Source organism: Corvus moneduloides, unplaced genomic scaffold, assembly GCF_009650955.1.
Source record: "Corvus moneduloides isolate bCorMon1 unplaced genomic scaffold, bCorMon1.pri scaffold_172_arrow_ctg1, whole genome shotgun sequence".
Lineage (NCBI taxonomy): Eukaryota > Metazoa > Chordata > Aves > Passeriformes > Corvidae > Corvus > Corvus moneduloides.
The window spans coordinates 1-17,357 of NW_022436913.1; the positions used below are offsets into that span (position 1 = coordinate 1).

The 17,357-nt window shown below is 40.7% G+C and overlaps 1 protein-coding gene across 1 annotated transcript; it reads left to right on the plus strand.

The window, feature by feature from the left end:
- Positions 1–6: 6 nt before the first annotated feature.
- Positions 7–15,309, plus strand: LOC116438926 (gamma-aminobutyric acid type B receptor subunit 1-like; the record flags this gene model as incomplete). The annotated part of the gene is made up of 7 exons (XM_032097948.1): positions 7–103; positions 1,073–1,189; positions 3,754–3,861; positions 5,520–5,613; positions 6,653–6,780; positions 14,613–14,838; positions 15,217–15,309. Coding segments are annotated over exons 2-7 (718 nt in total), but the record flags the coding sequence as incomplete, so codon positions are not given.
- Between the last annotated feature and the right edge of the window lie 2,048 nt (positions 15,310–17,357).

The window sequence follows — 17,357 nt, forward strand, 5'->3', positions numbered from 1 at the left end:
CAACATGACGGCCGTCGGTTGTACCCTGGCGCTCGCCGCCGTTTTCCCGCTGGGACTCGACGGGTACCACATCGGGCCGGGATTGTTCCCGTTCGTCTGCCAGGTGGGAATGGGGCGGGAACAGGCGGAGAGGGGGGGAAAAACCAGGGAATGGGAACAATCGGAGGAGGAACAGGCGGAAACACGGCCAGGGATGAGGAGAACTGGAGGAGGAAGAGCTGGGAACAATGGGAAGAGGAAATTGGAGGAGGAACAGTCGGAGATGCAGCTGGGGAGGGGGAAAAACAGGGAATGGAACAGGCAGAGGGACATGGAATGGGAACAATCAGAGGAGGAACAGTCGGAGATGCAGCCAAGGATGGGGAGAACTGGAGGAGGAAGAGTTGGGAACAATCGGAAGAGGAAATTGGAGGAGGAACAGTCGGAGATGCAGCCGGGGAGGGGGAAAAACAGGGAATGGAACAGGTGGAGGAGAAACAGGCGGAGGGACGGGGAATGGGAAAAATGGAGGAGAAACAGTTGGAAACGCAGCTGGGGATGGGGAAAAACAGGGAATGGGAACAGGCGGAGGGACAGGGAATGGGAAAAATGGAAGTGGAACAGTCGGAGACACAGCCGGGGATGGGGATAAACAGAGGAGAAAACTTGGGAACAATCAGAGGTGGAACAGTCGGAAACACAGCCGGGGATGGGGAAAACAGGGAATGGGAAGAGCTGGAGGAGGAACAGTCGGAGCTACAGCCGGGAATGGGGGAAAAACAGGGAATGGGAACAGGCAGAGGTGGAACAGTCGGAGCTACAGCCGGGAATGGGGAAATGGAAGTGGAACAGTCGGAGACGCAGCCGGGGATGGGGAAAACAGGGAATGGGAACAGGCAGAGGAGGAACAGTCGGAAACACAGCCGGGAATGGCAACAACCAGCGCAGGAACAGCCACGCCAACCCCAGCAACTGCCAAAGGACCCCCATTCCCGGGCGCGCGCTACAGTCGGAGCAGGAAGTGCAAGCGGGAATTCTGAGCGGGAATTCCGAGCGGGAATTCCGAGCGGGAATTCCGAGCGGTGTTTTGCAGGCGCGGCTGTGGCTGCTGGGATTGGGATTCAGCCTGGCCTACGGCAGCATGTTCACCAAGATCTGGTGGGTGCACACCGTCTTCACCAAGAAGGACGACAAGAAGGACAAGCGGAAGGCGAGGAATTCCCGGGAAATTCCTGGGAAAGCCGGGGGGGTGGGGGACGAGGGATTGGGAGATGGGTGTTGCCTCGGGGTTGTTGTTGGGATGGGGGGGTGTTTTGGGAGCTGGGGGTTCTGTTGGGATCCGGGTGTTCCATTGGGAATGGGCTCATTGGGATCCGGGTCTTCCATCGGGATCTGGATGTTCCATTGGGATCCGGGTGTTCCTTTGGGATCCGGGTGTTCCCTTGGGATCCAGGTGTTGTTGGGATCAGGGTCATTGGGATCCAGGTTTTCCATCGGGATCCAGGTGTTCCTTTGGGGTTGGGGTCATTGGGATCCAGGTGTTCCACTGGGATCCGGATGTTCCTTTGGGATCCGGGTGTTCCGTTGGGATCCAGGTGTCGTTGGGATCAGGATCATTGGGATCCAGGTGTTCCATCAGGATATGGGTGTTCCGTCAGGATCCAGGTTTTCCCTTGGGATCCAGGTGTTCCATTGGGATCCAGGTGTTCCCTTGGGATTCAGGGGTCATTGGGATCAGGGTCATTGGGATCCAGGTTTTCCATCAGGATCCAGGTGTTCCTTTGGGATCCGGGTGTTCCATCGGGATCTGGGTGTTCCGTTGGGAACCAGGTTTTCCCTTGAGATCTGCGTGTTCCATTGGGATCCAGGTGTTCCATTGGGGTTGGGGTCATTGGGATCCAGGTTTTCCATCAGGATCCAGGTGTTCCTTTGGGATCCGGGTGTCGTTGGGATCAGGATCATTGGGATCCAGGTTTTCCATTAGGATCCGGGTGTTCCTCTGGGATCCAGGTTTTCCCTCAGGATCCAGGTTTTCCCTTGGGATCCGGATGTTCCTTTGGGATCCAGGTGTTCCATTGGGATCCGGGTGTTCCTTTGGGATCCGGGTGTCGTTGGGATCAGGATCATTGGGATCCAGGTGTTCCATCAGGATATGGGTGTTCCTTTGGGATCTGGGTGTTCCATCGGGATCTGGGTGTTCCGTCAGGATCCAGGTTTTCCCTTGGGATCCAGGTGTTCCATTGGGATCCAGGTGTTCCCTTGGGATCCAGGGGTCATTGGGATCAGGGTCATTGGAATCCAGGTTTTCTATTGGGATCCAGGTGTTCCCTTGGGATCCGGGTGTCGTTGGGATCAGGGTCATTGGGATCCAGGTTTTCCATCAGGATCCAGGTGTTCCTTTGGGATCCGGGTGTTCCATCGGGATCCGGGTGTTCCGTTGGGAACCAGGTTTTCCCTTGAGATCTGCGTGTTCCATTGGGATCCAGGTGTTCCATTGGGATCCAGGTGTTCCACTGGGATCCAGGTGTTCCATTGGGGTTGGGGTCATTGGGATCCAGGTTTTCCATCAGGATCCGGGTGTTCCTTTGGGATCCGGGTGTTCCCTTGGGATCCGGGTGTCATTGGGATCAGAATCATTGGGATCCAGGTTTTCCATCAGGATCTGGGTGTTCCTTTGGGATCCGGGTGTTCCTTTGGGATCCGGGTGTCGTTGGGATCAGGATCATCGGGATCCAGGTTTTCCATCAGGATCCAGGTGTTCCTTTGGGATCTGGGCGTTCCTCTGGGATCCAGGTTTTCCCTTGGGATCCGGGTGTTCCTTTGGGATCCAGGTGTTCCATTGGGATCCGGGTCATTGGGATCCAGGTTTTCCATCAGGATCCGGATGTTCCATCGGGATCCGGGTGTTCCCTTGGGATCCGGGTGTTCCATTGGGGTTGGGGTCATTGGGATCCAGGTTTTCCATCAGGATCTGGATGTTCCTTTGGGATCCGGGTGTTCCCTTGGGATCCGGGTGTCGTTGGGATCAGAATCATTGGGATCCAGGTTTTCCATCAGGATCCGGGTGTTCCTTTGGGGGTCATTGGGATCCGGGTGTTCCTTTGGGATCTGGGTGCTCCTTTGGGATCCGGGTGTCGTTGGGATCAGGGTCATTGGGATCCGGGTGTTCCATCAGGATATGGGTGTTCCATCGGGATCCAGGTGTTCCCTTGGGATCCAGGTGTTCCCTTGGGATCCAGGTGTTGTTGGGATCAGGGTCATTGGGATCCAGGTTTTCCATCAGGATCCAGCTGTTTCTTTGGGATCCGGGTGTTCTGTTGGGATCTGGGAGTCGTTGGGATCAGGGTCATCGGGATCCAGGTGTTCCATCAGGATCCGGGTGTTCCTTTGGGGTTGGGGTCATTGGGATCCGGGTGTTCCCTTGGGATCCGGGTGTCGTTGGGATCAGGATCATTGGGATCCAGGTTTTCCATCACGATCCAGCTGTTCCTTTGGGATCCAGCTGTTCCCTCAGGATCCGGCTGTTCCCTTGGGGTCAGGCTTGTCGGGATCCGCTTTTTCCATCGGGATCCACGTTTCCTATCGGGATTTGGGTCTTCCATTGGGATTTGGGTGTTGGCATCCGGCCCTTCCCTCACGTCCTGCCCGTTCCCTGGGCCTCCGGCCGGCCCCTCGCTGCCGGTGACCGGGAATTCTGCCCTTTCCCTGGATGCCGGTGACCGGGAATTCCACCCTTTCCCTGGATGCCGGTGACCGGGAATTCCGCCCTTCCAGAGCCTGGAGCCCTGGAAGCTCTACGCCACCGTGGGGGGGCTGGTGGCCTTCGACGTCGTCACCCTGAGCGTGTGGCAGATCGTGGACCCCCTGCACCGCACCATCGAGGTGGGGAGGGGGCTTCTTTTTGGGGGGGGTCGAGGTGTTTGGGGTCGGTTTTGGGGTGTTTTGGGGCGTTTTGGGGCTGCTCGAGGTGTTGGGGGAGGTTCTCAAGGTGTTTGGGGAGGGGCTCCTTGAGGTTTTGGGGATGGATTTTGGGGTGCTCGAGGTGTTGAGGAACACCTGGAGGGTTCTGCCCTGCTGTGTCCGCCTCAAAGCACCTCAAAGCACCTCAAAACGCCCCAAAACGCCTCAAAAACACCTAAAAATACCTCGATACTCCTCAAAACTCCTCCAAAATCCTCAAACCACCTCAAAACACCCCAAAACTCCTCAAAGCTCCCCAAAACATCTCAAAACTCCTCAAAACACCTCAAAACTGCCCAAAACACCTCAAAATGCCTCAAAACTCCCTAAAACACCTCAAAACACCTGAAAACACCCCAAAACGCCTCAAAACTCCCCAAAACTCCTCAAAACTCCCCAAAACTCCTCAAACCACCTCAAAACACCTCAAAACTCCCTGAAACACCTCAAACCACCTCAAAACTCCCCAAAACACCTCAAACCACCTCAAAACTCCCCAAAACTGCCCAAAACACCTCAAAACACCTCAAAACTCCCCAAAACTACTCAAAACTCCCCAAAACTCCCCAAAACTCCTCAAAACACCTCAAAACTCCCCGAAACTCCCCCAAACTCCTCAAAACTCCTCAAAACACCTCAAAACTCCCCAAAGCACCTCAAAACTCCCTAAAACACCTCAAAACACCTGAAAACACCCCAAAACGCCTCAAAACTCCCCAAAACTCCCTAAAACTCCTCAAAACTCCCCAAAACACCTCAAAACTCCCCAAAACTCCTCCAAACCCCTCAAAACTCCCTGAAACACCTCAAAACTCCCCAAAACTCCTCCAAACTCCCTGAAACACCTCAAACCACCTCAAAACTCCCCAAAGCACCTCAAAACTCCTCAAAACTCCCTAAAACACCTCAAAACACCTGAAAACACCCCAAAACGCCTCAAAACTCCCCAAAACTCCTCAAAACTCCCCAAAACTCCTCCAAACCCCTCAAAACTCCCTGAAACACCTCAAAACTCCCCAAAACTCCTCCAAACTCCCTGAAACACCTCAAACCACCTCAAACTCCTCCAAACTCCCTGAAACACCTCAAACCACCTCAAAACTCCCCAAAGCACCTCAAAACTCCTCAAAACTCCCTAAAACACCTCAAAACACCTGAAAACACCCCAAAACGCCTCAAAACTCCCCAAAACTCCCTAAAACTCCTCAAAACACCTCAAAACTCCCCAAAACACCTCAAAACTCCCCAAAACTCCCTGAAACACCTCAAAACTCCCTGAAACACCTCAAAACACCTCAAACCACCTCAAAACACCTCAAAACTCCCTGAAACACCTCAAAACTCCTCAAAACTGCCCCAAACTCCTCAAAACGCCTCCAAAACACCTCAAAACTCCCCAAAACTCCCCGGAACTCCTCAAAACACCTCAAAACTCCCCCAAACTCCCCCAAACTCCTCAAAACTCCTCAAAACACCTCAAAACTCCCCAAAACTCCTCAAAACTCCCCCAAACTCCTCAAAACTCCCCCAAACTCCCCAAAACTCGCCCCAAATTGCCGAATCCCGGCCGTTTTTCCCAGGAATTCACCAAGGAGGAGCCCAAGTCGGACATGGACGTGTCCATCCTGCCCCAGCTCGAGCACTGCAGCTCCACCAAGATGAACACCTGGCTCGGTGCGGGGTTTTGGGGGGTCCGGGGCGGAAATTTGGGGGGGGTTCCGGTCAAATTTGGGGGATTTTCAGAGGATTTAGGGGATTTTCAGAGGATTTGGGTGGGATTTGGGAATTTCAGGTGGGATTTGAGGGGTCCATGGGTGATTTTTTGGGGTGTTTTAGGTGGGATTTTTGGGGGGGGTTGAGGTTGGATTTGGGGCTCCAGGGAGGATTTGGGAAGGTTCAGGTGGAATTTGGGGGGATTTAGGGAAGATTTGGGGAGATTTAAGTTGGATTTGGGAGCTTCAGGTGGGATTTGGGTGGGATTTGGGAATTTCAGGTGGGATTTGGGAATTTCAGGTAGGATTTGGGTGGGATTTGGGAATTTCAGGTGGGATTTGGGAGTTTCAGGTGGGATTTGGGTGGGATTTGGGAATTTCAGGTGGGATTTGAGGGGTCCATGGGTGATTTTTGGGGTGTTTTAGGTCAAATTTTGGGGGGTTGAGGTTGGGTTTGGGGTGTCCTGGGGGAATTTTGGGGGGTTCAGGTGGAATTTGGGGGTTTTCAGAGGATTTGGGGGATCTCGAGAGGATTTGGGTGGGATTTGGGTGGGATTTGGGAATTTCAGGTGGGATTTGAGGGGTCCATGGGTGATTTTTGGGGCATTTTAGGTCGGATTTTGGGGGGGTTGAGATTGGATTTGGGGCTCCAGGGAGGATTTGGGACGGTTCAGGTGAAATTTGGGGGATTTAGGGAAGATTTGGGGAGATTTAGGCTGGATTCGGGAGTTTCAGGTGGGATTTGGAGGAGATTTCGGTCAAATTTGGGGGGATTCAGGTGAAATTTGGGGGGATTCAGGTGAAATTTGGGGGATTTCAGGGCAGTTTTGGGGCGTTTGAGGTCGGATTTGGGAGTTTCAGGTGGAATTTGGGGGGATTTCGGTCAAATTCGGGGCGGATCCATCGGGATTTGAGGGGGTTCCGGGCGCTTTTTGCTGCCTCTCTCCACCCCAAATGAATTTTGGGATTTCATTTTTGGACCCTTTTTCCCGTTTTTCCAGGGATTTTTTATGGATTCAAGGGGCTCCTGCTCCTGCTGGGAATTTTCTTGGCCTACGAGACCAAGAGCGTCTCCACCGAGAAGATCAACGATCACCGTGCCGTGGGCATGGCCATCTACAACGTGGCGGTAAAATCCCGGCAGGAATTCCCGAAAAAAATCCGGGAATTCGCAAAAAAAAAAAATTGGGGGAAAAAAAAAAAATTAAATTTAAAAATTAAAAAAAAAAAAACCAACCACAAAAAATTGAAAAAAATGCCAAAAATTGAAAAAAAAAACCCCAAAAAAAGCCCCAAAAATGCTCCCTCAAAAATTGCCTCGAATCCTGAAAAAGGACAAAAAAAAAGTTTAAAGAATTCCCAAAATATTAAAAAATGGGAATGGTTTTAAAAATAAAAAGAATTCCCCAAAATCTCCAAAATATCCCCAAGAAGTCCCAAAAAATCCCCCAAAAGATGCCCAAAAATTCACCCAAAATTCAAAAAAAGCCCCAGTGATCGCCAAAAAATAATAATTTTAAAATTCTTTTAAAAATCGAAAGAAATGAAAAAAAAAAAAAACCCAGAAAAAATGCCCAAAAATCCCAAAGAATTCCCAAAAATTTTTTTTAAAACTCCCCCAAAAAATATTTTTTTAAATCCCCCCAAAATTGCCCAAAATTGAAAAAAATTCAAAATACATTAAAAAAATACAAAATAGATTTTAAAAAATTCAAAATAAATTCTAAAAAATTCAAATAAAATTTTAAAAATTCAAAATAAATTAAAAAGAAATCCAAAAAAGTCAAGAAAAAACCCCAAATGTCCAAAAAATCCCAAAGAATTCCCTAAAAATTTTGTAAAAACTTCTCAAAAAAATATTTTTTAAAATCCCCCCAAAAAATTGAAAAAAATTCAAAATAAATTTTAAAAAAATTCAAAAAATAATTCTAAAAAAAAATCCAAAAAAATTCTGAAAAAAATCCGAAAAAGTCCCCAAAAAATTCTGAAAAAATTCCAAAAAAATTCCAAAAAATCCCAACCCCCCCAATTTTTTTAAAAATCCTCAAAAAATTCCAAAAAATTTCAAAAAAATCCAAAAAAATCCCCTTAAAATAAAAAAAATCCCAAAAAAATCCCCCAAAAATTCCAAAAAATTCCAAAAAAAGTTTTAAAAACCCCCAAAATTCTGAAAAAATCCCCAAAACCCCCCAAAAATTCCAAAAAAATTCCAAAAAATCCCCAACCCCCCCAACTTTTTTAAAAATCCCCAAAAAATTCCAAAAAAATCCAAAAAATAAAAAAAAATTCCCAAAAAATCCCCCAAAAATCCACCCAAAAATTCAAAAAAAATCCCAAAAAAATCCCCCCAAAAATTCCAAAAAATTCCAAAAACATTTTAAAAAACCCTAAAAATTCTGAAAAAATCCCCAAACCCCCCCAAAAATTCTGAAAAAAACCCCAAAAAATCCCCCAAAAATTCCAAAAAATTCCCAAAAAATTCTCAAAAAATCCCCAAAAATTCCCCAAAAATCCCCCAAAAATCCCAAAAAACCCCCCAAAAATCCCCAAAAAATTCCAGAAAAATCCCCAAAAAATCTCCCCAAAAATTCCAAAAAATTCCAAAAAAATTTTTAAAAACCCCAAAAATTCCGGAAATTCCCCAAAACCCCCCAAAAATTCCAAAAGAATCCCCCCCAGAAATACCAAAAAATTCCAAAAAGATTCAAAAAAATCCCAAAAAATTCCAAAAAAATCCCCCAAAAATTCAAAAAGTTCCCAAAAAAATCCCCAAAAGATCCCCAAAAAATCCCCCAAAAATCAAAAAAAATTCCCAAAAAAATCTTCATAAGATCCCCAAAAAATCCCCAAAACATTCCAAAAAAATCCCCCAAAAAATTCCAAAAAAGTCCTTTAAAAATTCCAAAAAAATCCCCAAAAAAATCCCCAAAAAAATTCCAAAAATATTCAAAAAAATCCCCAAAAAACCCCCAAAAAATTCTGAAAAAAATCCTAAAAAATTCCAAAAAAAATCCCCAAAAAATCCCCCCAAAAAATCCCCAAAAAATCCCCCAAAAATTCCAAAAAAATCCCCAAAAAATCCCCAAAAAAATTCCAAAAATATTCAAAAAAATCCCCAAAAAACCCCTCAAAAAATTCTGAAAAAAATCCTAAAAAATTCCCAAAAAAATCCCCAAAAAATCCCCCCAAAAAATCCCCAAAAAATCCCCCAAAAATTCCAAAAAAATCCCCAAAAAATCCCCCAAAAAATTCCAAAAATATTCAAAAAAATCCCCAAAAAACCCCCAAAAAATTCTGAAAAAATCCTAAAAAATTCCCCAAAAAATCCCCAAAAAATCCCCCCAAAAAATCCCCAAAAAATCCCCCAAAAATTCAAAAAAAATCCCCAAAAAATTCCAAAATAATTCAAAAAATCCCAAAAAAACCCTCAAAAAATTCTGAAAAAATCCTAAAAAATTCCAAAAAAAATCTCCAAAAAATCCCCCCAAAAAATCCCCAAAAAATCCCCCAAAAATTCCAAAAAAATCCCCAAAAAATCCCAAAAAAAATTCCAAAAAAATTCAAAAAAATCCCCAAAAAACCCCCAAAAAATTCTGAAAAAATCCTAAAAAATTCCCAAAAAAATCCCCAAAAAATCCCCCAAAAATCAAAAAAAATTCCCAAAAAAATCTTCATAAGATCCCCAAAAAATCCCCAAAACATTCCAATAAAATCCCCCAAAAAATTCCAAAAAAACCCTTTAAAAATTCCAAAAAAATCCCCAAAAAAATCCCCAAAAAAATTCCAAAAAAATTCAAAAAAATCCCAAAAAACCCCCAAAAAATTCTGAAAAAAATCCTAAAAAATTCCAAAAAAAATCCCCAAAAAATCCCCCCAAAAAATCCCCAAAAAATCCTCCAAAAATTCCAAAAAAATCCCAAAAAAATTCAAAAAAATCCCAAAAAACCCCCCAAAAATTCTGAAAAAAATCCTAAAAAATTCCAAAAAAAATCTCCAAAAAATCCCCCCAAAAAATCCCCAAAAAATCCCCCAAAAATTCCAAAAAAATCCCCAAAAAATCCCCAAAAAAATTCCAAAAATATTCAAAAAAATCCCCAAAAAACCCCCAAAAAATTCTGAAAAAAATCCTAAAAAATTCCCAAAAAAATCCCCAAAAAATCCCCCCAAAAAATCCCCAAAAAATCCCCAAAAATTCCAAAAAAATCCCCAAAAAATCCCCCAAAAAATTCCAAAAATATTCAAAAAAATCCCCAAAAAACCCCCAAAAAATTCTGAAAAAAATCCTAAAAAATTCCCAAAAAAATCCCCAAAAAATCCCCCCAAAAAATCCCCAAAAAATCCCCAAAAAATCCAAAAAAATCCCCAAAAAATCCCCCCAAAAAATTCCAAAAAAATTCAAAAAAATCCCAAAAAAACCCTCAAAAAATTCTGAAAAAAATCCTAAAGAATTCCCAAAAAAATCCCCAAAAAATCCCCCCAAAAAATCCCCCAAAAATTCCAAAAAAATCCCCAAAAAATCCCCAAAACAATTCCAAAAAAATTCAAAAAAATCCCCAAAAAACCCCCAAAAAATTCTGAAAAAATCCTAAAAAATTCCCAAAAAAATCCCCAAAAAATCCTTCCAAAAAATCCCCAAAAAATCCCCCCAAAAAATTCCAAAAAAATCCCCAAAAAATCCCCAAAAAATTCCAAAAATATTCAAAAAAATCCCCAAAAAACCCTCAAAAAATTCTGAAAAAAATCCTAAAAAATTCCCAAAAAAATCCCCAAAAAATTCCAAAAAAATCCCCAAAAAATCCCCCAAAAATTCCAAAAAAATCCCCAAAAAATCCCCCCCAAAAATTCCAAAAAAATTCAAAAAAATCCCAAAAAACCCTCAAAAAATTCTGAAAAAATCCTAAAAAATTCCCAAAAAAATCCCCAAAAAATCCCCCCAAAAAATCCGCAAAAAATCCCCCAAAAATTCCAAAAAAATCCCCAAAAAATCCCCCCAAAAAATTCCAAAAAAATTCAAAAAAATCCCAAAAAAACCCTCAAAAAATTCTGAAAAAATCCTAAAAAATTCCCAAAAAAATCCCAAAAAAATCCCCCCAAAAAATCCCCCAAAAATTCCAAAAAAATCCCCAAAAAATCCCCCCAAAAAATTCCAAAAAAATTCAAAAAAATCCCCAAAAAACCCTCAAAAAATTCTGAAAAAATCCTAAAAAATTCCAAAAAAAATCTCCAAAAAATCCCCCCAAAAAATCCCAAAAAATCCCCCAAAAATTCCAAAAAAATCCCCAAAAAATCCCCCAAAAAATTCCAAAAAAATTCAAAAAAATCCCAAAAAAAACCTCAAAAAATTCTGAAAAAATCCTAAAAAATTCCCAAAAAAATCCCCCCAAAAAATCCCCAAAAAATCCCCAAAAATTCCAAAAAAATCCCCAAAAAATCCCAAAAAAAAATTCCAAAAATATTCAAAAAAATCCCCAAAAAACCCCCAAAAAATTCTGAAAAAAATCCTAAAAAATTCCCAAAAAAATCCCCAAAAAATCCCCCCAAAAAATCCCCAAAAAATCCCCCAAAAATTCCAAAAAAATCCCCAAAAAATCCCCCCAAAAAATTCCAAAAAAATTCAAAAAAATCCCCAAAAAACCCCCAAAAAATTCTGAAAAAATCCTAAAAAATTCCCAAAAAAATCCCCAAAAAATCCCCCCAAAAAATCCCCAAAAAATCCCCCAAAAATTCCAAAAAAATCCCCAAAAAATCCCCCAAAAAATCCCCAAAAAATCCAAAAAAATCCCTAAAAAACCCCCAAAAAATTCTGAAAAAATCCTAAAAAATTCCCCAAAAAATCCCCAAAAAATCCCCCCAAAAAATCCCCAAAAAATCCCCCAAAAATTCCAAAAAAATCCCCAAAAAATCCCCCCAAAAAATTCCAAAATAATTCAAAAAAATCCCAAAAAAACCCTCAAAAAATTCTGAAAAAATCCTAAAAATTCCCAAAAAAATCCCCAAAAAAATCCCCAAAAAATTCCAAAAAAATTCAAAAAAATCCAAAAAAAAATCCCCAAAAAGTCTCAAAAAAAACCCCAAAAATTCCCAAAAAAATCCCCAAAAATCCCCCCAAAAAATCCCCAAAAAATCCCCCAAAAATTCCAAAACAATCCCCAAAAAATCCCCCCAAAAAATCCAAAAATATTCAAAAAAATCCCCAAAAAAATCCCCAAAAAATTCCGAAAAAATCCTAAAAAATTCCCCAAAAAATCCCCAAAAAATCCCTCCAAAAAATCCCCAAAAAATCCCCCAAAAATTCCAAAAAAATCCCCAAAAAATCCCCCCAAAAATTCCAAAAATATTCAAAAAAATTCCTAAAAAACCCCCAAAAAATTCTGAAAAAAATCCTAAAAAATTCCCAAAAAAATCCCCAAAAAATCCCCCCAAAAAATCCCCAAAAAATCCCCCAAAAATTCCAAAAAAATCCCCAAAAAATCCCCCAAAAAATTCCAAAAAAATTCAAAAAAATCCCCAAAAAACCCCCAAAAAATTCTGAAAAAAATCCTAAAAAATTCCCAAAAAAATCCCCAAAAAATCCCCCCAAAAAATCCCCAAAAAATCCCCCAAAAATTCCAAAAAAATCCCCAAAAAATCCCCCCAAAAAATTCCAAAAAAATTCAAAAAAAAATCCCTCAAAAAATCCAAAAAAATCCCCAAAAATTCCCAAAAAAATCCCCAAAAAATCCCAAAAAAATCCCCAAAAAATCCCAAAAAATCCCCAAAAAATCCCCAAAAAATCCAAAAATCCCAAAAAATCCCCAAAAATTCCAAAAATATTCGAAAAAAAATCCCCAAAAAAATCCCCAAAAAATTCTGAAAAAAATCCTAAAAAATTCCCAAAAAATCCCCAAAAAATCCCCCAAAAAATCCCCAAAAAAATCCCCCAAAAATTCCAAAAAAAATCCCCAAAAAATCCCCCAAAAAATTCCAAAAAATGCTCAAAAAAATCCCCAAAAAACCCCAAAAATTCTCAAAAAAATCCTAAAAGAATTCCCAAAAAAATCCCCAAAAAACCCCAAAAAAATCCCCAAAAAATCCCCCAAAAATTCCAAAAAATCCCCAAAAATCCCCCAAAAAAATCCTAAAAAAATCCCAAAAAATCCCCAAAAAACCCTCAAAAAATTCTGAAAAAAATCCTAAAAAATTCCCAAAAAAATCCCCAAAAAATCCCTCCAAAAAATCCCCAAAAAATCCCCCAAAAATTCCAAAAAAATCCCCAAAAAATCCCCAAAACAATTCCAAAAAAATTCAAAAAAATCCCCAAAAAACCCTCAAAAAATTCTGGAAAAAATCCTAAAAAATTCCCAAAAAAATCCCCAAAAAATCCCCCAAAAAATCCCCAAAAAATCCCCCAAAAATTCCAAAAAAATCCCCAAAAAATCCCCCCAAAAAATTCCAAAAAAATTCAAAAAAATCCCCAAAAAACCCTCAAAATATTCTGAAAAAAATCCTAAAAAATTCCCAAAAAAATCCCCAAAAAATCCCCCCAAAAAATCCCCAAAAAATCCCCAATAAATTCCAAAAAAAATCCCCAAAAAATCCCCCCAAAAAATTCCAAAATAATTCAAAAAAATCCCAAAAAAACCCTCAAAAAATTCTGAAAAAATCCTAAAAAATTCCCAAAAAAATCCCCAAAAAACCCTCAAAAAATTCTGAAAAAAATCCTAAAAAATTCCCAAAAAAATCCCCAAAAAATCCCCCAAAAATCAAAAAAAATTCCCAAAAAAATCTTCATAAGATCCCCAAAAAATCCCCAAAACATTCCAAAAAAATCCCCCCAAAAATTCCAAAAAAACCCCTTAAAAATTCCAAAAAAATACCCAAAAAAATCCCCAAAAAAATTCCAAAAAAATTCAAAAAAATCCCCAAAAACCCCCAAAAAATTCCGAAAAAATCCTTTAAAAATTCCAAAAAAATCCCCAAAAAAATCCCCAAAAAAATTCCAAAAAAATTCAAAAAAGTCCCCAAAAACCCCCAAAAAATTCCGAAAAAATCCTAAAAAATTCCCAAAAAAATCCCCAAAAAATCCCTCCAAAAAATCCCCAAAAAATCCCCCAAAAATTCCAAAAAAATCCCCAAAAAATCCCCAAAACAATTCCAAAAAAATTCAAAAAAATCCCCAAAAAACCCCAAAAAATCCAAAAAAAATCCTAAAAAATTCCCAAAAAAATCCCCCCAAAAAATCCCCAAAAAATCCCCCCAAAAAATTCCAAAAAAATCCCCAAAAAATCCCCCAAAAATTCCAAAAAAATTCAAAAAAATCCCCAAAAAACCCTCAAAAAATTCTGAAAAAAATCCTAAAAAATTCCCAAAAAAATCCCCCAAAAAATCCCCCCAAAAAATCCCCAAAAAATCCCCCAAAAATTCCAAAAAAATCCCCAAAAAATCCCCCCAAAAAATTCCAAAAAAATTCAAATAAATCCCAAAAAACCCTCAAAAAATTCTGAAAAAATCCTAAAAAATTCCCAAAAAAATCCCCAAAAAATCCCCCCAAAAAATCCCCAAAAAATCCCCCAAAAATTCCAAAAAAAATCCCCAAAAAATCCCCAAAAATCCCCAAAAAATCCCCCAAAAATTCCAAAAAAATCCCCAAAAAATCCCCCAAAAAATTCCAAAAAAATACAAAAAAATCCCAAAAAAACCCTCAAAAAATTCTGAAAAAATCCTAAAAAATTCCCAAAAAAATCCCAAAAAAATCCCCCCAAAAAATCCCCAAAAAATCCCCCAAAAATTCCAAAAAAATCCCCAAAAAATCCCCCCAAAAAATTCCAAAAAAATTCAAAAAAATCCCCAAAAAACCCTCAAAAAATTCTGAAAAAAATCCTAAAAAATTCCCAAAAATTCCCAAAGAAATCCCCCGAATCCCCCCGGCCCCCCTCGGCGCCGGCAGTGCCGCGGCAGTGCCGGAATCCGGGATTTTCCCAGGTTTTGTGCCTGATCACGGCGCCGGTGACGCTGATCCTGAGCAGCCAGCAGGACGCCGCCTTCGCCTTCGCCTCCCTCGCCGTCGTCTTCTCCTCCTACATCACCCTCGTGGTGCTCTTCGTGCCCAAGGTGAGCCCGGCGGGAATTCCGGGGGAAAATCGGGAATTCTCGGGAGTTTCCGGGAATTTTGGGGGATTTGGGGGGATTTTTAAACATTTTTTTTCGATTTTTTTGGGTCTTTTTTGGTGATTTTTAGGGTTTTTTTGGTGGCTTTTTTGTGGGTTTTTTGGGATTTCTTTAGGATTTGTGGGGATTTTATGGGATGTGGGGATTTTATGGGATTTGGGGGATTTTTAGGATTTTTTTCAGATTTTTAAAAATTTTTTTAGGATTTTTTTTTTAATTTTTTCCAGATTTTTTCCAGATTTTTTCCTGATTTTATGAGATTTTTGGGGGATTTTTTACGATTTTTTAGGATTTTTTAGGATTTTGGGGCGGGATTTTTTGGGAATCTTTAAGGCTTTTATGGGATGTTGGGAGAGGATTTTTTGGGATTTTTTAGGATTTTATTGGGATTTTTGGGGATTTTTTAGGATTTTTTTAGGATTTTATGGGATTTGGGGAGGAGTTTTGGGAGGATTTTTCGGGATCCGCGTGTTCCTCCTACATCACCCTCGTGGTGCTCTTCGTGCCCAAGGTGAGCCCGGCGGGAATTCCGGGGGAAAATCGGGAATTCTCGGGAGTTTCCGGGAATTTTGGGGGATTTTTAAACATTTTTTTTCGATTTTTTTTGGTCTTTTTTGGTGATTTTTAGGGGTTTTTTGCGGTTCTTTTGTGGGTTTTTTGGGATTTCTTTAGGATTTGTTGGGATTTTATGGGATGTGGGGATTTTATGGGATTTGGGGGATTTTTAGGATTTTTTTCAGATTTTTAAAAATTTTTTTAGGATTTTTTTTTTTTTTTTTTTAGGATTTTTTCCAGATTTTTTCCTGATTTTATGAGATTTTGGGGGGATTTTTTACGATTTTTTAGGATTTTTTAGGATTTTGGGGTGGAATTTTTTGGGAATTTTTAAGGCTTTTATGGGATGTTGGGAGAGGATTTTATTGGGATTTTTGGGGATTTTTTAGGATTTTTTTAGGATTTTTGGGGATTTTACGGGATTTTTTCGGGATTTTGGGAGAGGATTTTATGGGATTTTTTGGGGATTTTGGGAGAGGATTTTATGGGATTTTTTGGGGATTTTGGGAGAGGATTTTTTTAGGATTTTGGGAGAGGATTGTTTTGGGATTTGATGGGATTTTTCAGGGAATTTTGGGGGGGATTTTTTAGGATTTTATGGGATTTGGGGAGGAGTTTTGGGAGGATTTTTCGGGATCCGCGTGTTCCTCCTACATCACCCTCGTGGTGCTCTTCGTGCCCAAGGTGAGCCCGGCGGGAATTCCGGGGGAAAATCGGGAATTCTCGGGAGTTTCCGGGAATTTTGGGGGATTTTTAAACATTTTTTTTCGATTTTTTTTGGCCTTTTTTGGTGATTTTTAGGGGTTTATTGCGGTTCTTTTGTGGGTTTTTTGGGATTTTTTTTGGGATTTGTTGAGATTTTATGGGATGTGGGGATTTTATGGGATTTGGGGGATTTTTAGGATTTTTTTTGGATTTTTTTAGGATATTTTTAGGATTTTTTCAGATTTTTTTCGATTTTATGGAGTTTTTTGGGGATTTTTTTGGGCTTTTTTGGGATTTTTTGGGGGCATTTTTTGGGAATTTTTTGGGATTTTTTTAGGATTTTTTTGGGGATTTTGGAAGAGGATTTTTTGGGATTTTATAGGATTTTATGAGATTTTTTGGGGGATTTTTTTAGGATTTTATTGGGATTTTCAGAGAGAATTTTTTGGGGATTTTTTCAGGATTTTTGGGGGGATTTTGGGAGAGGATTTTTTTTGGATTTTATGGGATTTTTTAGGGAATATTGGGGGAAATGGGGAAAAATCGGGAAAAAATTGGGGGAAAATCAGGAAAAATTGGGAAAAACTGGAGAAAAACGGGGAAAAATTAGGGAAAAATCGGGGAAAAATGGGGGAAAATCAGGGAAAATTGGCAAAAATCTGGGAAAAATGGGGGAAAAATGGGGAAAATCGGGGGAAAATGGGGGGAAAATGGGGGGAAAATCGGGGAAGTCGGGGAAAAATTGGGGAAAAATCAGGGAAAAAGGGGGAAAAATTGGGGAAAAATTGGGGAAAAATCGGGGAAAAATCGGGGGAAATTGGGGAAAAATCGGGGGGAAAATTGGAAAAAATGGGGAAAAACCGGGGAAAAATAGGGGAAAAATTGGGAAAAATCTGGGGAAAATTGGGGAAAAATCTGGGAAAAATCGGGAAAAAATGGGGGGAAAATGGGGAAAAATGGGGGAAAAATCAGGGGAAAATTGGGAAAAATGGGGAAAATGGGGGAAAAATTGGGGAAAAATTGGGGGGAAATGGGGAAAAATTGGGGAAAAATGGGGGGAAAATGGGGAAAAATTGGGGAAAAATGGGGGAAAATGGGGGAAAATGGGGAAAAAAATGGGGGGAAAGGTGGGGGAATTTGGGGAAAAAATGGGGAAAAATTGGGGAAAAATCTGGGAAAATCAGGGAAAATTGGGAAAAATTGGGGGAAAATCGGGGGAAATTAGGGGAAAATCTGGGAAAAATGGGGAAAATTGGGGGAAAATCGGGGAAAAGTCGGGGAAAAATTGGGGAAAAATCA